At 39.6% G+C, this 24,454-nt stretch overlaps 1 protein-coding gene across 2 annotated transcripts in view; it reads left to right on the forward strand.

The window, feature by feature from the left end:
• Fkbp9 (FKBP prolyl isomerase 9) overlaps positions 1–24,454 on the forward strand; it is a 165,495-nt gene that overhangs the window by 43,440 nt on the left and 97,601 nt on the right. For both annotated transcript variants that reach the window (XM_045136212.1, XM_045136213.1), the window contains exons 2-5: positions 4,670–4,815; positions 5,111–5,300; positions 5,936–6,081; positions 15,927–16,116. In XM_045136212.1, coding sequence (XP_044992147.1) covers positions 4,670–4,815; positions 5,111–5,300; positions 5,936–6,081; positions 15,927–16,116 — 672 coding nt within the window. The remainder of the gene's footprint in view (positions 1–4,669; positions 4,816–5,110; positions 5,301–5,935; positions 6,082–15,926; positions 16,117–24,454) is intronic.

Genomic DNA, 24,454 nt, shown 5'->3' on the forward strand with positions numbered 1-24,454 from the left:
ATGCATGAATTCCCTCCTGTGGAGGAGACCTTAAATCCAATCAGAAAGCAGTTGGTTTCCCTTGTAACAGACATGTCAACATTGCACCAGTTGTTATACTTGGCCTGGCTGTCTAGCCATTGAGCTTGCAGGGTCTACTGCTGGTTAATAGCATTGATGACTTTTCCCCCAACAGACTACAATAGCTTTTTCCAGCATCCTGACAGCTAGTCCCAACAGGAAGGAGGCTTCTAGCTCAGCTTCAGCTTGATTTCTTAAGGTCCTGTAGCCCAAGCATGTGGAGTCTTATCATCTGGTTCTGGTGGACAGCCAAGATCTCTGGCAATAGACTGTAATGTTTTGGGGCATCAGGGGCCTCCCTGATTAGCAACTTGCTGGAAGGTTTCCCATACCTAACACTGAAATTCTTTTGAAACAATCTGTTGTTTCTGGGCACAACATTATCCATCCACCCCCCAAAGGGTGCTTTTGCCCTATCTTTTTTTAAAGCATATATATTATTAGCTAGCAAAGAGCTAGGTTTCCATATGGGTTATTCATAATTAATCCTCCCACCCCCTTCTGTCCTCTAGCCCCTCCCCTCTCATTTCACCCCCAGTTTTCTGCCATTTTACTCACATATTTACTATATTTTCCCCTTAAGCCTCCCTTGTCCTTCCTTTCTCATAGTTCTTTTCTAGTTTCTGACCTCTACTAATGTTACTCAAACTCAGTAGAAATCTAAACATTTGAAGCTAGTATCCATATATGAGAGAGAATATACATTTGACTTTGTGAGCCTGGATGACCTTACTTAGTCCATCTATTAGTAAGCATTTTATTTTATTTTATTTTATTTTATTTTATTTTATTTTATTTTATAGTTTTGGTTAATTATTATTATTTTGTTTTGTTTTGTTTTTGGTTTTCTGAGGTAGGGTCCACTCTAGCTCAGGCTGACCTATGTAGTCACTATGTAGTCTCAGGGTGTCCTTGGACTCATGGCGATCCTCCTACCTCTGCCTTCCAAATGCTAGAATTAAAGGTATGTGCCACCACACCTGGCATCTATTAAATATTTTATTTATTTGAGAGAGACAGAGAGAGAAAGAGAGAGGGACAGAGAGTAAGAGAGAGAGAGAGGGAGAGAGAATGAGCGTGCCAGGGCCTCTAGCCACTGCAAACGAAATCCAGACACTTGTGCTACCTTGTGCATCTGGCTTACATGGGTACTGGGAAATTGCTTTGCAGGCAAGTACCTTAGCTGCTAAGCCATCTCTCCAGCCTTAGGATGCATTTTAAAACAGCATCCTGCCTGTGCATTGTTGTTGTTTGCACATATTCTGTACTTCAGGAGTCTTTGAACCCTTGCTTTCTGGTCCATTACTATAATTCTATCCAGATGATCATGACTCTGTGGCATGGTGAGAGCAAGCCACATAACAGTCAAAGTGTGACCTGTTTTTTGTTTTAAGGTAGTATCTCACTGTAGTCCTGGCTGGCCTGTAATTCACTATGTAGTCTCACGCTGGCCTCAAACTCAGGGATTCTCCTACTTCTGCTGTCCAAGTGCTGGGATTAAAGGCGTGTGCCACCATGCTCAGCCAAAATATGACATTTCAAGGTATGGGTACTGGTCTTCTGGAGGCATAGGGTGGAGTTTCAAAGCTGACTCAAGCAAGTACTGCTCATATGCTTTGGTCCTAATTCTTTATCTGAACCTGAAATCCTGCTTGCCAGACTGTTAAGATGAGTTATAAAATTGGGAGGAGATGGGGAAGAGGCCAATCTGACAAAGCTGACTCAGGTGGTTAGGTGGACTTCACTAGTTGTTGAAAGTGCTTACTAGGGGGAAATGACAAAAAAAGCATAGGTTTTAAAATGAAGGAAGAGTGGCATATCCTATTGAAGGAAATACCAGCAGCATCACACAAGTGGTTACATGATCACTTTATATTGGAGAGATAAAGAAAAAGTCAGTTGCCTGGAACACTGTGTCCATAGATTACTATTTATAACATGCTCTGGTATTGCCTCCTGGACCTCTACATATGCATCAATCCACATATAAATTGAAAATGGGATTATTTGTTGCTGTGGCTCTGTCACCTGCATTTTACTTTTATTGTGCATGTCCTTCTCTGTCAATGAATAGAAATGAAATTTATGACTTATTTCCACTGTCCATTATTATAAGCCTAGCTCTGTAGTCATTTTTCATTTTTTCCCTTATTTTTTCAGTCATTCCTTCCTTCTCTTCCTTTTTTCCCCCTTGACAGCTAAATCCAGGGTCTTGCACATTCTATTCTACCACTGAGCTATAGTTCCAGCCCTCTTTACTTATTTTTCCACAGGGTCTTACTAGTTTGCCCAGGCAAGCTTTGAACTCACTCTGTAGCCCAGGCACACAGTCTGGATTTGAACTTGTGATCCTCTTGCATCAGCCTCCCTTTTAGCTGGTGTTTGCCAGGCCCAGCTGTGTAGGCATTTTGTTAAACACAGTGTTTGAAACTATGTGTCTCTTTCAGTTTATAAAGCACTTGTAGGCAAAGTCCTTGCCTTGGCCTTTTTCATATCTCCTGTAGCATCTACCTAACCCCATTTCCTAACAGAAGAAAAATAAAACAAAACAAAGACCTTTATGTATTGCTGAATTGGAGAAGATGAAGGCACAGAGGTGATAGCCATGATTCTGTTATTTATCTTCTAGCCTTTCTTTTTTCTTTTTTTGGTTTTACGAGGTAGAGTCTCACTGTAGCTCAGGCTGACCTGGAATTTACTATGTAGTCTCAGGGTGGCCTCAAACTCACGGTGATCCTTCTACCTCTGCCTCCTGATCCCGAGTGCATGCATGTACCACTGCCACTACACCTGGCTAGACTTTCCCTCCCTCCCTCCCTCCCTCCCTCCCTCCCTCCCTCCCTCTCTCTCTCTCTTTCTTTCTTCTCTCTTTTTTGGAGGTAGGGTGTCATTCTAGCTCAGATGTAGTCTCAGGGTGGCCTTGAACTCTTTGATCCTCCTACCTCTGTCTCCCCCAAGTACTGGGATTAAAGACGTGTGCCACCACTCCTGGCCTTCTTCTAGCTTTTTAAATACATATAAGGCCGGGTGTGGTGGTACACGCCTTTAATCCCAGCACTTGGGAGGCTGAGGTAGGAGATCACCGTGAGTTTGAAGCCACCTTGAGACTAAATGGTGAATTCTAGGTCTGCCTGAGCTAGAGTGAAACCCTACCTTGAAAAACCAAAAACATAAAAAATTAAAAAATATCTAAAACATATATAAGGGCTTGGGGGGTTGCTCAGTGGATAAGGATGCTTACTTGCAAAGCCTGCCTGCTTAGGTTCAGTTCCCTAGTACCCATGTAAAGCCAGATGCAAAAAGGGATGCATGCATCTGGTTTTTGTTTGTTTGTGTGAGGCCCTAGTATCTTCCCCTACCCACTGTGTACAAATAAATAAAAAGGTTAAAAAATGCCTATAAGACTCCATCTTTATATTACTTGTGATAACTGGTAGTATTAGCATAGCCCCTAGGTTTTTGGAACAGTTTTCCCATTGTTATACAGCTACTGCCATGTCTGTTATTACTACTCGTGTTTTACTCTGAGGGAAGCTGAGCCACACCATGCTGCCTCTTTACCCATATGACTTGAAATATTTTTCTCTCTGGGAATGGGCATGTATGTATGAACTTGGGTCATTACTATCTATAGTGGTACCAGTCACATAGGAAATAAGTTATATGTGTATTTTAAAAGTAGGCTATTTTGGTTTGAGTTTTGTTATTTTTTTTTCTTTTTCCAAGGTAGTGTCTCACTTTAGCCCAGGCAGACCTGGAATTCACTATGTAGTCTCAGGGTGGCCTCGAGCTCACAATGATCCCAATGCTGGGGCTAAAGGTGTGTACCACGCCCAGCTTAAGAATAGGCTATTTTGCAAAAGAAACTTTTTTATTTTATTTTTTCGGGGTAGGGTATCACTCTAGCCCAGGCTTACCTGGAACTCATTCTGTAGTCCCAGGCTGGCCTTGAATTCACAGCAATTCTCCTATCTCAGCCTCCCAAGTGCTGGAATTAAAGGCATGTGCCACCATGCTTGGCAAAAGACACTTAAAAAATAATGTGTTTGCCTGCAAAGCCAAAGGACTGCGGTTTGATTCCCCAGGACCCACATAAGCCATATGTGCAAAGGGGTGTACATGTCTGGAGTTTGTTTGCAATGGCTGGAAGCCCATGCTCTCTCTCCCTCTCTCTCCCTCTTTCTGTCTGTGAGAAAGAGAGGGGAATAGAGAGAGAGAGAGAGAATGGGAGTACTAGCACCTCCTGCCACTGCAAACAAATTCCAGACATGTGCTACTTTATGCATCTGGAGTTATGTGGTTACTGGGGAGTTGAATCCAGCCATCAGGCTTTGCAAGCAAGTGCCTTTAACCACTGAGCAATCTTCCCAGCCCTGCAAAAGAAACTTAAAGTCAATTTTCTTCTAGAGGGTTATGCTAAGTAGGTTTGTTGATAGTATTCAAGTTAATCAAGAGTCCATTCTTACATGGACTGTCCCAGGAGGACACTTCCTGGTTCAGTAACTGCTTGGCAGGCTTTTTTCTTTGCTTTAACCTTCACAGAAGTATTTTCACAGGTTCCTCTTTTTTTTTTCTCTCTCTCTCTCTCGCCTACCTTCTGGATCTCCAGCTATGACAGAGACTCCACTTTCAATGTGTTTGTGGGAAAAGGACAGCTGATTACAGGGATGGACCAAGCTCTGGTTGGAATGTGTGTAAATGAGAGGCGTTTTGTGAAGATACCCCCAAAGCTTGCCTATGGAAATGAAGGAGTTTGTAAGTGTTCATTTTGTATTTACATACATCTGCAGTAATAACCACTTGAAATCACTTCAATGAAGAGGTCTTCTTTTCCTAAAAGTTATTTACTGCTTGTATAACCATGAGCCCTTGAGGGCCTTTGAATCTTGTAACTTTCTGAACTCCCTGAGCCTTGTGAGCATCCCTCCTTTTTTCTGGAAAGAGAGCTTCAATAGGGAAGAAATAGATATACAACAGCAGCTTTCTAGGTACCTATTTGTGTGGCTTGAAAGACAGCAGTTTCTCAATATGAACTCTCTTTCATTTCTAGCTGGTGTGATTCCCCCAAATTCAGTACTTCATTTTGATGTACTTCTGGTAGATATTTGGAATTCTGAAGATCAGGTTCAGATTCATACTTATTTCAAGCCTTCCAAGTGCCTTCGAACTATCCAGGTGTCTGATTTTGTAAGGTACCACTATAATGGAACATTCTTGGATGGGACACTGTTTGACTCCAGGTAAGTCCCACTGCTTGTGACAGTGCCATGAAATACCCCTTCGTTCCTACTTCCTATGCCTATGAGGAAACCAGAAAAGGGACTCTTCCAAACTATAACCAGTATCAAATCCATCTCCATTAGACTTTTGGCTAGTGTTCTGTACTCCATGGTGTCAGAGTCAAAATTTAATACATTTTAGAAAAATATAAAAGCATTCTTTATTTAATTTAGTCATATTTTGAGCTCTCAAGTTAAGTGAAGGGCCATATTTCTTAGTAGGCTCCTGGGTGTTTTGGCTTAGTTTTATAGTTTTCCTGTGGAAGGAGAAGGGCAAAAATGAAACTGTAGAGAAGTATGGGGCTAGGATGAAAACCAGTGGACTCGGATTTTTCTCATTACAGTGTGTGCGATTAATGGGACACATGACTTTTTTTTTTTTTTTGTCAATTGCTTCTATAAATATGAGCTTTTATTTTCTTTCTAACCTTGAAGAGTTCTGCTCTGTGCTTGGAAACAAAGATCCATCCATACCTATTACTGGGGAATGAGTATGGGTCCATTGTTGACCTGAGGGCTGGGTAACACAAACCTTCCTGAGGGGTAAGTTAGGAACAAATGGAATGGGACTTTTTTCTTTCTTATTTATTTTTTAGCCACAATCGTATGAAGACCTATGACACATATGTGGGAATTGGCTGGCTAATTCCTGGAATGGATAAAGGGCTGCTGGGGATGTGTGTGGGGGAAAAGCGCATCATCACCATACCCCCCTTTCTGGCCTATGGAGAAGATGGGGATGGTAAGCACTTCTCTTCCTCACCACCATTCTCATTGGTTTTCACTTGTATTTATAGTATAGCTATGTCTTATGAAACCCACCAAGCCTTTTGCTCTTTCTAGCCAAAACTGTCAAATATGGTAGTCAAGAGCTACCACAGCATTAAAATGAAAATGAATTAGAACTAAATAAAATGAAAATACAGTTCTGCAGGAAGTTCTGGGATAGTGCTGGTCCAGAGACTGCTGTGCTGGCACTTGCACTGACACCTGGTCACTGGTGTTCATCATCAAACACTTGTCTAGCTTTGCCACCACCTTCTCTCACTTCCCATCAGTGAAATGAGTTTTGATCTAGAAGTTGGAAGACTGCAAATGTCAAAGTATAAATAAAAATATATTGCTAGGGGCTGGAGAGATGGCTTGGTTAAAGAGCATGCCTGCCAAGCCTAAGGACCCAGGTTTGATTCTCCAGGTCCCATGTATGCCAGATGCACATGGTAGCGCAAGCGTCTGGAGTTCATTTTCAGTGTCTAGAGGCCCTGGTGTACCCATTCTCCCTCCCTCTCTCTCTTTCCCTCTCTTTGTCTCTAATAAATAAATAAATAAAAATCTTAATATATATATATAGCTGGGTGGTGGTGGCACACACTAATCTCAGCACTTGAGAGGTAGAGGTAGGAGGATCACTGAGAGGTCAAGGACACTCTGAGACTACATAGTTAATTCCAAGGTCAGCTTGGGCTAGAGTGAGACCTTACCTTGAAAAATAAAATTAAAAAAAGTATAAAATTGCCACCCCCCCACAGTTTTATCTATATGGTATGCTTAACCTATGATAGTAGCTTTACTTAGGCAAGCTCAAAGCACAGTTAGAAAATACTAGAATTAAGCTGGGCATGGTGGCGCACGCCTTTAATCCCAGCACTCGGGAGGCAGAGGTAGGAGGATTGCCATGAGTTCGAGGTCACCCAGAGACTCCGTAGTGAATTCCAGGTCAGCCTGGGCTAGAGTGAGACCCTACCTCAAAAAACCAAAAAAAAAAAAAAAAAAAAAGAAAATACTAGAATTAGTGCCCTGTGAAAAGGTTTATAGAATATTAGCTAATAAATAGAATTTTAGACACAATGATACTGATAGTCTGATGCAAAAAAGAGACCTCCAGGTATTTAGATAGCAGGTATTCATGAAGTGAAGAATAGAAAGGAAAGCCAGGTATGATGGTACATGCCTATAATGACTGTATTCTTATCACTGGAGAGGATGAGGCAGTAGGACAACAAATTTAGTGCTAGCCTGGTCTATATGGTAAGACCCTGTTTTCAAACAAAACAAAACAAAACCAAAATAGGCTTGCATAAATGGCTTAGCAGTTATGATGTTTGCCTGCAAAACCTAATGATGTAGGTTTGATTCCTCAGTACCCACATAGGTCATGCTCAAGGTGGCACATGCATCTAGAATTCATTTGCAGGGGCTGGCATGTCCATTCTCTCCCTCTGCCCTTCTCTCAAATAAGTAATAAAATATTTTTTAAAAAAATGAAAAACAAAACAAAAGGGATTAGAAGTAAGAGCATATTTAAGAAGATGATAATGGTAGCCAACTTCTCATAACCTATATACTATTTCCCAAGCTATTTTCATGTGTCTGTAGACTAGAGAGTGGAAGGAGAGGAAAGCATCAGCCTCACCTTGTCTGTTTCCACTTAATTACAGATTTGAGATCTGTACACAGCTGCTTTGTTCAGTTGTACTAATGTTGAGGATCAAAAGGCTGTAGGCATAGACAACATGCACTACACACCTTTCAGCTACAAGCCCAGCCCTGCAGATAGTTATTTTGAAAGAAGCATGGTTGCCTACCCTACTAAAAGAGAAACAACTTGAAAACCATTGCCACCAATGTGTCTGACTTATTATATTCTTTCTCTCTTTCTTTTATTTATTTATTTTTTTACTTCCATAAAAGTTTTATTTATCACCACAACAACCCTGTGAGGTAGGGTGATGAGACCTTTTGAAGATGAGAAACCTAAATCTACATTATTTGTTCACAGTAGTACTGCATAGTAAATAAGTAAAAATTAAAATGAACTTTAAAAAATGCATATATATTATTTATTTATTTGAGAGAGAGAAAGAGGTAGAGGGAGAGTCGGTATGCCAGGGCCTCCAACCACTGCAAATGAACTCCAGATGCATGTGCCTCCTTGTGCATCTGGCTTATGTGGGTCCTGGGGAATCAAACAGGGGTCCTTTGGCTTTGCAGGTAAAGGCCTTAACCGCTGAGCATCTTCTTCAGCCCAAATAGAACTTTATTAATGTCCATGACTATGTTGATTCAAGTGGAAATGGGTAGAGAAAATATAACTCCCCCCTACCTTGATGCCAAAAGGACACTACCTTGAAAAAATCCCATTTCAAAAGATGAAGTATTATTTATTTCTATAATGATTTATAATATAAAAATATATTATGGAAATATTTTAGTTAATATATATAATGGTCTCATTCAGGGACATGTCCTCCAGGTATGTAAATCATCATCTCTTCTGAGTCCTAGAAATGCAAAACTCCTAAAGAAAAGTATGAGAGATAAAAATGATAAAACAGTAGCCTCGATCTTCATTATCGCCAAGTATCTTGAATAAACACTATGAAATCTGGTCCCTATTTCAGAAGAAACAAAAAGGAAGAAAGAAAGGAAAAGAGGGGAAGAAAGAAAGAAAAGAAAGGTTATCACTGAGATGTCTGGTCAACTTTTATTGTTACCTACTTTTCAACCACATTGTTTAAAAAAGGGATATCCCAAGTTTGCCTATTAGAATAACCAGGACAACATTAAAAATACTGAATTCTCAGGGCTTACTCTAGAGACAATGAGACACTTTTCTAGGGGTATCTTTCAGGAGTCAGTATTTTAAAAGCTCCTCAGTGTCATTCTAATGAACAATCAGGTTTGGGAACCATTGATGTATCCTCAAATACTAACATCAAAACCATAAGCTACTATAGACTTGTTGCTGTCTTAACCCCTTTTTAAGAAGGTTTTAAAACATGTTATATCTATAGAATTCTTACCCCTGGACAAGTAGTTTCAATTCAAGATAGAAAGAAACATTTTATGAAAATGTATTCTAAGGGCTAGAGGATGGCTTAGCAGTTAAGTGCTTGCCTGTGAAGCCTTAGGACCCTGGTTTGAGGCTTGATTCCCCAGGACCCATGTTAGCCAGATGCACAAGGGGTTGCACGCGTCTGGAGTTCATTTACAGTGACTGGAGGCCCTGGTGCACCCATTCTCTCTTTCTCTCTGCCTCTTTCTCTGTTGCAAATAAATAAATAAAAATAAATGAAAAAAAGAAACAAAAATGTATTCTAAAAAAAAATGTATGGGCTGGAGAGATGGCTTAGCAGTTAAGCGCTTTTCTGTGAAGACTAAGGACCCTGGTTTGAGGCTCGGTTCCCCAGGAACCATGTTAGCCAGATGCATAGGGGGCGCACACATCTGGAGTTTGTTTGCAGTGGTGCCCACTCACTCCCTCTCTCTCTCTTTCTGTCACTCTCAAATAAATAATAAAAAAAATGTATTGTAGCTGGGCATGGTGGTACACGCCTTTAATCCTAGTACTAGGGAGGCAGAGGTAGGAGGGTCACTGTGAGTTTGAGGCCACTCTGAGACTACATAGTGCATTCCAGGTCAGCCTGAACTAGGGTGAGACCCTACCTCGAAAAAACAAAAACATACAACCAACAAACAAACAAACAAAAGTATTCTAGTGAGTGAGACTTGGATCCCAATAATAATTACGTACTTATTTTCTTAAGATATAAATTATTCTCCATTGTCTCATCCAAAGCCAGTGAGCATACACTCACCTTAGCTCCTAAGTCATCACATAACAAAACAAGAGCCAAGCTCAGTATGAAGAATAGTTTTAATTTATTTTAAGTTAACTTATTATTTCTTATTTAAGATAGTTTATTTAAAAAATTTTAACATAATACTAGACATTTGAATAATATGCTCATAGCTTTATTTATTTATTTATTTATTTATTTATTTATTTATTTTAGAGAGAGAGAGACAGAGGGAAAGAGAATGGGTGCACCAGGGCCTCTAGCCACTGTAAACGAACTCCAGATACATGTGCCACCTTGTGTATCTGATTTTACATGGGCATTGGGGAATTGAACCTGGGTCTTTTGGCTTTGCAGGCAAGCACCTTAACCACTAAGCCATCTCTCCAGTCCAGCTCATAGCTTTAAATGAGTACATTATGTGGCAGGCAATGGCTTCCTGTGGGGTGTTGGGACAGTAGTAGAATGCTTGCCTTGATGGACAAGGCACTGGGTTTAGTATCCAGAACCATAGGGGAAAAACAGAACAAAAAGCAAAAGAACCTTCCTTTTCTCTTTACCCAAGAGATAAAAGATTAATGTTCTCCCCAGGGCACATCTTTCCTGCAAGTTCAGGGATTTGGCACATACCTTGCATTCCAGAGGATGATTTAGCAGATCATCATCCTGTGATGGAAGGAGGTGCAAAGTGTGAGCTCTACCAGAGGCACAGTTGAAAGAGCACAGGCTTGGTATGCCATTTGGGTCACTTACCCAGGTTGCCCCCTATGCATGATATGACAAATGGCAAAGAAGAGCACTGGGGAAGTCCACTTGTCCACTTTCTGTTGTCCAAAATTATTGGACTGAATTGATGTTGATTGATTAATGATCTTCACAGAAAACACTATTGCCATGTATTGCCAGAAACTTCTCCCTCTCATTCATAAGTAAGTATTCTACCTCAGCCTTACCCACTGTGGCCTTGGGCACCAACCTATTACTCTTTCTCATGTGTAAACTGAGATTTAAAGTAGAAATTTAGCCATATGATGACAGAATTTCCAGTTTCTTTTGCATTTGGCCCTGTGTAATTTATTTATGACATTAGTTTCTCATGGACAATATTCAAGCATAATGTCAGAAAAGACAATAAATTAGAATTGGTGCAAACACAATAGACTATTTATTGGTACCTGTGCAGGATTGACCCAGGAGCTTCTAAGGATACTAAAATCTTCAAATATTCAACCTGTATACTTTAGTTTCTTCACAGTGTGCTAGGTAAATAGTTGTCATGCTGTGTTGTTGGGAATAGTGACAAAATAAAAAGTGTGTGTTCAGGGGCCAGGCTTGGTGGTGCATACCTTTTTTTTTCTCAATTTTATTAAACATTTTCCATGATTATAAAAAATATCCCATGGTAATACCTCTCCCCCCCTTTTCCCCTTTGAAATTCCCTTCTCCATCACATTCACTCCCCATCTCAATAAGTCTCTCCTCTATTTGTATGCCATGATCCTTCACTCCTCTTATGATGGTCTTGTTTAGGTAGTGTCAGGCATTATGAGGTCATGGATATGGAGGCCAGTTTTTTGTCTGAGGGAGCATGTTGTAAGGAGTCCAACCCTTCCTTTGGCTTTTACATACTTTCCGCCACCTCTTCTGTATTAGACCCTGAGCCTTGGAAGGTGTAATCGAGATATTACTCGGTACTCTAGTTCCTTCTTTCCAGCACCATGATACGTTCTGAGTTGTCCCAAGGACACTGCCATCTTAAAAGAGAAGATTCTCTACCCAAAGTGAGAGTAGCATTAATATAAGGGTATGAATATTAAGAGAAGTGCTTACTGGGCAGTTTGATAAGCATAGTACATACACTAATTCAGACATCAGCAGATGTTACAACCCTAGGGCTCATGACTACCCCTGTTTTAAGTTTTCAGTATTAGGGATGTATTCCCCCCCTTGGAGTGGGCCTCCAGTCCAATTGGAAGGCAGTTGGTTTCCACCATGACAGATGTGCCGCTATTGCACCTGTTGGCTCATTTGTCCTGGATGGCCAATTATAAGGCTTGTAGTGTCCACTGTTGAGTATCTTCACTGGTGGTGTATCTTACTACCATTGAACTGCATGTAGAATGGCTTCTTTCAGCATTCTGTCAGCTGGACTACATGGAGGAGGTTATCAGCTCAGTTCCAGCAGGATTTCTCAGTGGCCTTGCAGCCCAAGATGTGGAGTCTGCAGCAATAGGGTCTTACCATCGATTCCTGGTGGGAAACAAAGGGCCTCAGCAATGGCCTATAATGTTTTGGAGGCATCAGGGACCTCCCTGGCCAAAACTCACTGGAAGGTATCCCATCCCTGGCACTGAAAATTTTATAGCAACAATATACGGCTCCTGAGTGTTCCATTGTCCAAAATTGAAGGATTCTATTTGATTTATTTCTATCTTCTCAGATTTTGATTAGCCCTCCCTCCACCTTTACTTCACTCAGTCTCCTCCCCTGACCTCACTTTGGGCCTTTCACCCTCACTAATCTATTCTTCTACTTACATATATACAATATCAACCTATTAAGTACCCTCCTCCCTTCCCTTCTCTTCCCTTTGTATCTTATTTTTAGCTTACTGGCATCTGCTATTGAGTTTTTTCCTTCTCACACAGAAGCCTAATCATCTGTAGCTAGGATCCTCATAAGAGAGAGAACATGTGGCGCTTGGCTTTCTGGGCCTGGGTTACCTCACTTAGTATAATCCTTTCCAGATCCATCCATTTTTCTGCAAATTTCATAACGTCATTTTCATTATCCACTCATCAGTTGAGGGACATCTAGGCTGGTTCCATTTCCCAGCTATTATAAGTTGAGCAGCAATAAACATGGTTGAGCACATACTTCTAAGGAAATGAGATGAGTCCTAAGGATATATGCCTAGGAGTGCTATAGCTGGGTCATATGAAAGATCAATCTTTAGCTGTTTTAGGAATCTCCACACTGATTCCCACAATGGCTGGACCAGATTGTATTCCCACCAACAGTGTAGAAGGGTTCTTCTTTTTCCACATCCCCGCCAACATTTATGATCATTTGTTTTCATGATGGTGGCCATTCTGACAGGAGTGAGATGGATTCTCAATGTAGTTTTAATCTGCATTTCCCTAATGACTGGGGACGTAGAACATTTTTTTAGATGCTTTTATGCCATCCATATTTCTTCCTTTGTAAACTCTCTATTTAGCTCCATAGCCCATTTTTTTTTAATTTATTTATTTGAGAGTGACAGACACAGAGAGAAAGACAGAGAGAGAGAGAGAAAGAGAGAGAATGGGCGTGCCAGGGCTTCCAGCCTCTGCAAACGAACTCCAGATGCGTGCACCCCCTTATGCATCTGGCTAACGTGGGACCTGGGGAACCGAGCCTCGAACTGGGGTCCTTAGGCTTCACAGGCAAGCGCTTAACCGCTAAGCCATCTCTCCAGCCCAATAGCCCATTTTTTGATTGGCTTGTTTGATTTCTTATTATTTAACTTTTTGAGTTCTTTTTATATCCTAGATATTAATCCACTATAAGATATATAGCTGGCGAAGATTTTTTTCCCATTCTGTAGGTTGCCTCTTTGCTTTTTTCACTGTGTCCTTTGCAGTGCAAAATCTTTGTAATTTCATGAGGTCCCAGTGGTTAATCTGTGGTTTTATTGTCTGAGCAATTGGGGTTGTATTCAGAAAGTCTTTGCCAAGACCAATATGTTTGTTGTAGGGTTTCCCCAACTTTATCCTCTAGCAGTTTCAGAGTTTCAGGTCTAATGTTAAGGTCTTTAATCCATTTGGACTTAATTCTTGTTCAGGGAGAGAGAGAAGGATCTATTTTCATCCTTCTACAGATACATATCCAGTTTTCCCAACACTATTTGCTAAAGAGGCTGTCTTTTCTCCAATGAGTATTTGTGGCATTTTTATTGAATATCAGGTGGCTATAGCTGCCTGGACTTACATCTGGCTTCTCTATTTTGTTACATTGATCCACATGTCTGTTTTTGTGCCAGTACCATGCTGTTTTTGTTACTATGGCTCTGTAGTATAGGTTAAAATCAGGTATGGTGATACCACCAGGCTTATTTTTGTTGCTCAGTATTATTTTAGATAATCAAGTTTTTTTTGTGATTTCAAATGAATTTTTGGATTGTTTTTTTCTATTTCCGTAAAGAATGCCTTTGAAATTTTGATGGGGATTGCATTAAATGTATAGATTGCTTTTGGTAAGATTGCCATTTTCACAATATTGATTCTTCCAATCCAGGAACAAGGGATGTTTCTCCACTTTCTAGTGTTTTCTGCAATTTCTCGCTTGAGTGTTTTAAAGTTTTCACTGTAGATATTCTTTCCTTCTTGTTTAGGTTTATTCCAAGGTACTTTATTTTCTTTGATGCAATTGTGAATGGGAGTGATTCTCTGATTTCATCCTCTGTGTGTGTGTTTGCTGTTAGCGTATATGAAGGCTACTGATTTCTGTGTATTTATTTTGTATCCTGCTACATGGCTGTAGGTTTTGATCAGCTCTAACAGTTTGCTAGTAGTGTCTTTAGGGTCCTTTATATATAGAATCATGTCATCTGCAAATAATGATAACTTGATTTCTTCTTTTCCAATTTGTATCCCTTTTATGTGTGTCTCTTGCCTTATTGCTATGGCTAAGATTTCCAGTACTATATTAAATAAAAGTGGGGACAGTGGACACCCTTGTCTTGTTCCTGATTTTAGTGGAAAAGCTTCCAGATTTTCCCCATTTAGTAATATGTTGGCTGTAGGCTTGTCATAAATAGCCTGGTGGTGCATAACTTTAATCCCAGCACTAGAAGGCTGATGTAGGTGGATCCCCATGAGTTTGAGGTCACCTATGACTACATAGTGAGTTCCAAGTCAGTCTGGGTAGAGAATGAGTCCTACCTTGAAAAACAAACAAAAAAAGTGTTTTGTATAGATGTAATTCTTTATAATTCCCCCCCCCCCCCATTGCTGAGATATGATCTCATTCTTATAGCCTAGCCTAGGCTGGCCTCACCCTTTCTTTGTAGAGAAGTATGACTTTAAACTTATGATCCTTTTGCCTTTACCTCCCAAATCTAGGACTGAAGGTTTGTCTTGTCTTTACCTCCTGAGTCTGGGATTGTTGTGAGTTCAAGGCTACTCTGAAACTACATAGTGAATTTCAGGTCAGCCTAGGCTAAAGGGAGACCCTATTTCGAAAAACAAAAACAAAAACAATCAAAATAAGGACCTGAAGACTTTATATTTTGAATTCCAGTTTCCTTTCTTATCTAATGTTTTATTTATATCTTGTTTTGGATAAAGAATTGAATTTTGCGTTTGACTCTTAAAAATGGGCCATTGGGGCTGGATGGATAGCTTCATGGTTAAGGCATTTGCCTGCAAAGCCAAGGGACTTGGACTTGATTCCCCAGGAGCCACATTAGCTAGATGCACAGGTGGCACATGTGTCTGGAGTTTGTTTGCAGTGGCTGGAGGCCCTGGCACACCTATTCTCTCTCTCTCTCTCTCTCTCTCTGTTTTTCTCTGTCAAATAAATAAATTAAATTAAATATTAAAATAATGGGTCATTGGTTTCAAGAACAAGTTTATGTAGTCTTCACCATAACCAAATCAGAACTTTGGAATTTGTCCATTATTTGCATTTGTGCACAAACAGAAACCCACAGAAGTACGTTTCAATGTGGTGCATGCCACCCACATAAAGCTTTTATTTTCTAGCATGGGCAGATGAAATTGGTCATGGTAGTATGATGTGGCTTCATGCTATAGCCATTAGCCCATGGCTGGACACCATGCTGAGATGAGACACCATAGTTAGACATCATGGGGAATCACCCAAGACTTGGGAGAATACTTGCTTCCTTGACTTGACAACTTCAAGGAATGAGGAACAACAGCATAGGGTATGAGTATTGTATGTTAACACACTTCCTAAACTTTGTGTCTGGATTGAATCATCTTCCTCCATTCCACTCTAGGGAAGGACATTCCTGGACAGGCATCCTTGGTGTTTGATGTTGCATTGTTGGATCTTCATAACCCTAAGGACAGCATTTCCATTGAGAACAAGGTAGTCCCTGGGAACTGTGAGCGAAAAAGTCAGAGTGGGGACTTCCTCAGGTATCATTACAATGGCACACTTCTGGATGGTACCTTCTTTGATTCCAGGTAAGGAAACTACTGTACATTCACCAGAACATCTTGCTAAATAAAATCTAGCATGGGTGAACACTTTTGGAGGCTAGGAATTGAGGTCAAGGCAGGACCTACTGGGATTTCCAGGTTCTTGTGTCCAGGAACAATAAACTGGACAGGGCCATGGATAGTGATAGAAGCAGAGAGAGCTTGTTAAGAAAGAGAATACATTCAAAGAAGGCAGTGAATTATAGCTTGGGAAAAGGTTAGATGCTCACTTGCAGACTGGGACCTTTGTATATATGTTCTTTTTCTGCACATGCTCTCTGTTACATGTTAGCCTTGGTGGGAAAAGGTTTCCAGTGTGGTTTCTTTTATATGCCATTGTTGACCTCACTCTGCCCTCCTCTCCTGCCACACCATGACCTAAATACTGTGTTAACGATGATTTATATTTTATCTCCTATACAGGATTCTGAATTTCATCCTAGGCGGTTATAATGGTCTTCTTTTAGGTCCTCAGAAGTACCTGGAGGAAAATGAGAAAGACTCGCTTTATATTACTACCATTCCCCACCCAAATATGAATCCAAAATGGGGAATGACTAAAAGTGGGGTCAAAGAGATATAGTTTGTCAGGAGTCCTGAGTCCCTACCTTGCCTGTGATGCCCTAGGGTGTGACTCTGGAGAGCACTCCACCATTGGGAGCTTCAGCTTCAGTTTACTCCTGCTTCAGTGACTCTCAGAGATGGTTAGATTAAGTAGATCGGCAGTGAAAATGCTTTGCAAATGTTTTCAGGCTGACCAGCAGGGGGAGATTGTTGGAAACATTACACATCTTCCTTCCAGATGGGTGCTGCAGAGCCTATAATTGCTAGACCTTCTTTGTTATTCAAAATTTTGACTTGCTTCTCTCCACCTGACAGATGCCTCCAGTATAGACTACTTGTGAACTACATTGGTATGTCTTGCTTGTCAGATGGCATGCGTGTGTGTGCAAACTACTCCTTTAGCTTCCTGTAAATAAGTAGTGACAGCAACCTACTTGTCACACTGAGGTAATAGATTTCTAATTTATTTCTTTTACAAAATATCACAGAAAAAATTTTTTCTGTGATATTTTATTTGAATAACTCATTCTAAGTCAGTCTAAGATATTTATATTTTTCATTACAGTTTTTGAAAAGTAATAGTCACGTGGTTCAATAAAGACCCCGTGTGCATTAAGATATGTTGTATACCCATCCCTCATATACTCATCCTTTAAAGTTAATCTTTTTTGTGTGTGTGTGTTTTTCAGCTTACTTTTTGTACTTTTTTTTTTTTATTTTTTTTTAAATTGTTTTTATTAGTTTTCTATTCAGCAAATAAGGCAGTTTGGTACCATTATTAGGCTCATCCATGACCTACTCCCTCCCCAATGGCTCCTCCTTGTTGATGTATATGGGTCGTGCATTGTGGAGTTAGCCCACAGTTATTGGTACGATAAATGTCTCTGCATATCATGACCCAACATGTGGCTCTGTCATACTTTCCTTTCCAACATAGCTCAGGGAAATTTTGTGTGTGTTTTTTGAGGTAGGGTTTTTCTCTAGGCCTGGCTGACCTGGAATTCACTATGTAGTCCCAAACTCAGGGTGATCCTCCTACCTCTGCCTCCCAAATGCCAGGATTAAAGGCATGCACCATCATGTCAGGTTTGTTTTGATTTTTGTGGTAAGGTCTCACTTTAGCCCAGGCTGACCTCTGTAGTTCCAGGCTCATCTTGAACTCAGTGATCCTCCTAACTCTGCCTCCCTAGTTTTGGGATTAAAAGCACACATTACCATGCCTGGCTAAGTTAATCATTTTTGTTACTTGCCTTCCTTCCCCCTCTTACTTTTCCTTCTGTTTAATATATGGTATGGGGAATTGAAAGTAGGGCCTCATAATGACCTTCAACCCCAGCTTTTTTTTTAGGGGAAGGAGGGAGACAGGTATTCCTATGTAGACTATACTGGTCTCAAACTTCTAAACTCAAGTGACCCTCTTGCCTCCGCTTCTCTAGTACTGGTACAGACACATATCATTGTACCCAGTTTTATTACTTAGTTTTATTTATTTATTTATTTATTTATTTATTTATTTATTTATTTAAGAGAGAGAGAGAATGGGTATGCCACAGCCTCTAGCCATTCCAAATGAACTCATGAGCCACCTTTACATGGGTACTGGGAAACTAAACCTGAGTCCTTTAGCTTTGTCAGCAAGTGCCTTAACCACTAAGCCATCTCTCCAGCCCTAATACTTACTCTTTTTCTTTTTTTTACCTTTTCCCCGAGGTAGGGTTTTACTCTAGGACAGGCTGACCTGGAATTCACTGTGTAGTCGCAGGGTGGCTTTGAACTTACAGCAGTGTGCCTACCTCTGCCTTCCAAGTGCTGGGATTAAAGGCATGTGCCACCACATCCAGCCTAATACTTTCTTTATTTATCTCATGTTTTTTTTTTTTTTTTCAGAGCTGTCTTTTTCTTGTTGTATAACATCCATGGCATGCATATGCTGCAATTAATTGTTTCATTCTACTCTTTTGTTTTTATTTTCAAAAAGCTATTTAATTAAAAGAGAGACTGATTAGGAGGGGGAGCAGATATGATGAAGAATGGAGTTTCAAAGAGGAAAGTGGGGGGGGTGTAGAGGGCATTACCATGGGCTATTGTCTATAATCATGGAAGTTATTAAGAATTTTTTTTTTAAAAAGCTATTTATTTATTTGGGAGAGAGATAGACACAGAGAAAAGCAGATATATAGAGAGAATGGATATGATGGAGCCTCTAGCCACTGCAAATGAACTCCAGACGCATGCACCATCTTGTGCATCTGGCTTTACATGGGTTGTAAGGAATCAATCTCTTCCCCAATCATTCCACCCCCAGTAATCTGCTCATCTACTTACATATATACAATACCATCCCCTTAAGACCTCCCCTCTCTTCCCTCCCTTATAGCCCCTTTCTAGCTTACTGGCCTCTGCTACCAGTTTTTACTCCAACTCACATACAAGTCTAAACATCTGTAGCTAGATTCCACATATGAGAGAGAACATGTGGTGTTTTTCTTTTTGAGCCAGGGTTACCTCAGTTAGTATAATCCTTTCTAGATCTATTTCCCTGCAAATTTTATAATTTCCTTTTTCTTTACTGCTGAATAGAATTCCATTGTATAAATGTCCTACATCTTTATTATCCATTCATCAGCCAAGGGACATATAGGCTGGTTTCATTTCCTAGCTATTGTGAATAGAGCAGCAATAAGCATGGATGTACAAATAGTGAGAGTAGTCCTTAGGGTATAGGAGTGGTATAGCTGGGATGGTAAATTTATTTTTACATGTCCCTGGAACCTCCACACTGATTTCTAGTGGTTAAACCAGTTTACATTTCCACCAACAGTTTAGAAGGGTTCCTACTTTTTCATATCCTCAACAGCTTTTATTGTCATTTGTTTTTTTTATGATAGCCATTCTGAAAGGAGGGAGATGGAATCTGAAAGTAGTTTTATTTGCATTTCCCTGATGGCTAAGGATGTAGAACATTTCTGTAGATGTTTATAGGTTATCTGTATTTCTTCTTTGTTTATAATTTTTAAAATTTTATTAACATTTTCCATGATTATAAAAAAAATCCCATGGTAATTCCCTCCCTCCCCCCTGATACTTTCCCCTTTGAAATTCCATTCTCCATCATATTACCTCCCCATCTCAATCATTGTACTTACATATATACAATATCAACCTATTAAGTACCCTCCTCCCTTCCTTTCTCTTCCCTTTATGTCTCCTTTTTAACTTACTGGCCTCTGCTACTAAGTATTTTCCTTCTCATGCAGAAGCCCAATCACCTGTAGCTAGGATCCACATATGAGAGAAAACGTGTGGTGCTTGGCTTTCTGGGACTGGGTTACCTCACTTAGTATACTCATTTCCAGATCCATCCATTTTTCTGCAACTTCATTTTTCTTTACCACTGAGTAGAACTCCATTGTATAAATGTGCCACATCTTCATTATCCACTCATCACTTGAGGGACATCTAGGCTGGTTCCATTTCCCAGCTATTATAAATTGAGCAGCAATAAACATGGTTGAGTACATACTTCTAAGGAAATGAGATGAGTCCTCAGGATATATGCCTAGGAGTGCCATAGAAGGGTCATATGGTAGATCAATCTTTAGCTGTTTTAGGAACCTCCACACTGATTCCCACAATGGCTGGATCAGATTGCATTCCCACCAGCAGTGTAGAAAGGTTCCTCTTTTTCCACATCCCTGCCAGCATTTATGATCATTTGTTTTCATGTTGGTTGCCAATCTGACAGGAGTGAGATGGAATCTCAATGTAGTTTTAATCTGCATTTTCCTGATGACTAGTGACGTAGAACATCTTTTTAGATGCTTATATACCATTTGTATTTTTTCCTTTGAGAATCCTCTATTTAACTCCATAGCTCATTTTTGATTGGCTTGTTTGATTCCTTATTATTTAACTTTTTGAGTTCTTTGTATATCCTAGATATTAATCTTCTATCAGATATATAGCTGGCGAAGATTTTTTCCCATTCTGCAGGTTGCCTCTTACATTTTTTCACTGTGTCCTTTGCAGTGCAAAATCTTTGTAATTTCATGAGGTTCCAGTGATTAATCTGTGGTTTTATTGCCTGAGCAATTGGGGTTGTATTCAGAAAGTCTTTGCCAAGACCAATATGTTGAAGGGTTTCCCTTACTTTATCCTCTAGCAGTTTCAGAGTTTCAGGTCTGATGTTAAGGTCTTTAATCCATTTGGACTCAATTCTTGTGCACGGAGAGAGAAGGATCTATATTCATCCTTCTACAGATACATATCCAGTTTTCCCAACACCATTTGCTGAAGAGGCTGTCTTTTCTCCAATGAATATTTTTGGCACTTTTATCGAATATCAGGTGGCTATAGCTACCTGGACTTACATGTGGGTCCTCTATTCTGTTCCACTGATCTACATGTCTGTTTTTGTGCCAGTACCATGCTGTTTTTGTTACTATGGCTCTCTAGTACAGGTTAAAATCAGGTATGGTGATACCACCAGACTTACTTTTGTTGCTCAGTATTATTTTAGATATTCGAGGTTTTTTGTGATTCCAAATGAATTTTCGGATTTTTTTTTTTTCCATGAAGAATGCCTTTGGAATTTTGATAGGGATTGCATTAAATGTGTAGATTGCTTTTGGTAAGATTGCCATTTACACAATATTGATTCTTCCAATCCAGGAACAAGGGATGTTTTTCCATTTCCTAGTGTCCTCTGCAAATTCTCGCTTGAGAGTTTTATAGTTTTCATTTTAGAGATCCTTTACTTCCTTGGTTAGGTTTATTGCAAGGTACTTTATTTATTTGTTTATTTATTTTGATGCAATTGTGAATGGGAGTGATTCTCTGATTTCATCCTCTGTGTGTTTGTTGTTAGCATATATGAAGGCTACTGAATTCTGTGTATTTATTTTGTATCCTGCTACATGGCTGTAGGTTTTGATCAGCTCTAACAGATGCTAGTAGAGTTTTTAGGGTCCTTTATGTATAGAATCATGTCATTTGCAAATAATTATAACTTGATCTCTTCCTTTCCAATTTGTATCCCTTTTATGTGTGTCTCTTGCTTTATTATGGCTAAGACTTCCCAAACTATATTAAATAAAAGTGGGGACAGTGGACACCCTCGTCTTGTTCCTGATTTTAGTGGAAAAGCTTCCAGTTTTTCCCCATGTAGTAATATGTTGGCTGTAGGCTTGTCATAAATAGCTTTTATGATATTGAGATATGTTCTTTCTATTCCCAGTCTCTGTAGGACTTTCATAATAAAGGGATGTCGGATTTTGTCAAACACTTTCTCTGCATGTAATGAGATGATCATGTGATTTTTGTCCTTCAACCCATTTATATAATGTAATACATTTATAGATTTATGTATATTGAACCATCCCTGCATCTCTGGGATAAAGCCTACTTGGTCAGGCGAATGATCTTTTTGATATATTCTTGTATTTTGTTTGCCAATATTTTGTTGAGAATTTTTGCATCTATGTTCATGAGGGAGATTGGTCTGTAATTTTCTTCTTTTGTTCTATCTTTGTCTGGTTTTGGTATCAGGGTGATGCTGGCTTCATAGAAGGAGTTTGGTAGGATTCCTTCTTTTTCTATTTCCTGGAAAAGCCTAAGAAGCAATGCTGTTAGTTCTCTGAAGGTCTGTTAAAATCCAGCAGTGAATCCATCCGGGCCTGGGCTTCTTTTAGTTGGGAGATTTTCAATAACTGCTTTGCTATCCATGTTTGTTATAGGTCTATTTAAGTGATTAATCTCATCTTGACTTAATTTAGGTAGGTCATGTAAATCAAGGAAATCATCCATTTCTTTCAGAGTTTCATACTTTGTGGAGCATATGCTTTTATATTATGTCCCTAGGGTCTTTTGAATTTCTCTGGCATCTGTTGTAATGTTACCTTTCATCTTTAATTTTATTAATTTGTGTCTCTTCTCTCTTTCTTTTGGTCAGATTTGCCCAGGGTTTATCAATCTTATTTATCGTTTCAAAGAACCAATTCTTTGTTTCATTGATTCTTTGGATTACTTTTCTTGGTTTCTATTTCATTAATTTCTCTGCTGATCTTTATTAATTCTTCCCATCTACTGATTTTCGGTTTGCCTTGTTCTTCTTTTTCCAAGAGTTTAAGGTGAAGCATTAGGTTGTGTACTTGCGACCCTTCTAATTTTTTTTTTTTTTTTTGGTTTTTCGAGGTAGGGTCTCACTCTGGTCCAGGCTGACCTGGAATTAACTCTGTCATCTCAGGGTGGCCTTGAACTCATGGCGATCCTCCTACCTCTGCCTCCCGAGTGCTGGGATTAAAGGCATGCACCACCACGCCCGGCTTCTAATTTTTTAATATAGGCACTTAAAGCTATAGATTTACCTCTTAGGACTGCCTTCATTGTGTCCCAGGTTTTTGGTATGTTGTGTTCTCGTTATTGTTTGAATCTATATATTTTCTATTTTCTTCTTGATTTCTTCATTGACCCATTCATTATTTATTAGTGTGTTGTTTAATTTCCATGATTTTGTGTATGCTCTATAGCTTTTCTCATATATATATATATATATATATATAATTTTATTTTTATTTATTTATTTGAGAGAGAGATACAGAAAGAGGCAGGTAGAGGGAGAAATGGGTATTCCAGGGCCTCCAGCCACTGTAAACGAACCCCAGATGCAAGTGCCCCCTTGTGCATCTGGCTTATGTAGGTCCTGGGGAGTTGAAACTGGGTCCTTTGACTTTGCAGGCAAGTACCTTAGCCACTAAGCCATCTCTCCAGCCCTCTATAGCTTTTCTTGATATTGATTTGTAGTTTTATTCTATTGGGGTCAGATAGGATGCAAGGAATTATTTCAGTTTTTCTGTATTTGTGAAGATTTGTTTTGTGTCCTATTATATGGTCTGTTTTAGAGAGTGTTCCATGTTCTGCTGAAAAGAATGTATATTCTGCAGCATTTGGATGAAATGTCTGGTAGATACCTGTTAGGTCTATTCCTTCTATGACCATATTTAGTCCAGATGCCTCTCTGTTTATTTTTTCCTGGGATGACCTGTGTATTGATGAGAGTGGGGTGTTGAAGTCACCCACTATCACTGTGTTCGGTGTTATCTGTGACCATAGTTCTAATAGTGTTTGTTTGATGAATTTGGTGGCCTCAGTGTTAGGTGTATATATTTTTAACATTGTAATGTCCTCGTTTTGGAGGTTGCCTTTAATATAATATAAATATAAAGTGACCTTCCTTATCTTTCTGAACTAATGTTGGACTGAAGTTACCTTGTCAGTTATTAGTATAGCAACCCCTGCTTGTTTTCTAGGTCCATTTGCTTGAAGCAACATTTTCCTATCTTTCACCCTAAGATAGTGTCCATCCTCTGTAAAAGGTAGGTTTTTTTGGAAGCAACAAATTGAAGGATCCTGCTTTTTAACCAAATCTGCAAACCTATGCCTTTTGGTTGGGTCATTGAGGCCGTTGATATTAAGAGATATTATTGAAAGTGTGTATTTATGTTTGCCATTTTTTTTTTTTTTTTGTGGTTCCAGTTCTACCTGTGCTCTCTTGTGTTAACTAGTATTTGAGTATTGCTTGTTTTTTCCAGGATCCTTATATGCGTGCTTTTCCTTCTCTTCGGCATGGAGGGTTCTATCAAGTGTTTTCTGTAGAGCTGGTTTTGTCTTCAAATACTCCTTTAACCTGCTTTTGTCATGGAATGTCCTTATTTCTCCATCTATTTGAATGGACAGCTTTGCAGGGTAAAGTAACCTTGGT

Source organism: Jaculus jaculus, chromosome 16, assembly GCF_020740685.1.
Source record: "Jaculus jaculus isolate mJacJac1 chromosome 16, mJacJac1.mat.Y.cur, whole genome shotgun sequence".
NCBI lineage: Eukaryota > Metazoa > Chordata > Mammalia > Rodentia > Dipodidae > Jaculus > Jaculus jaculus.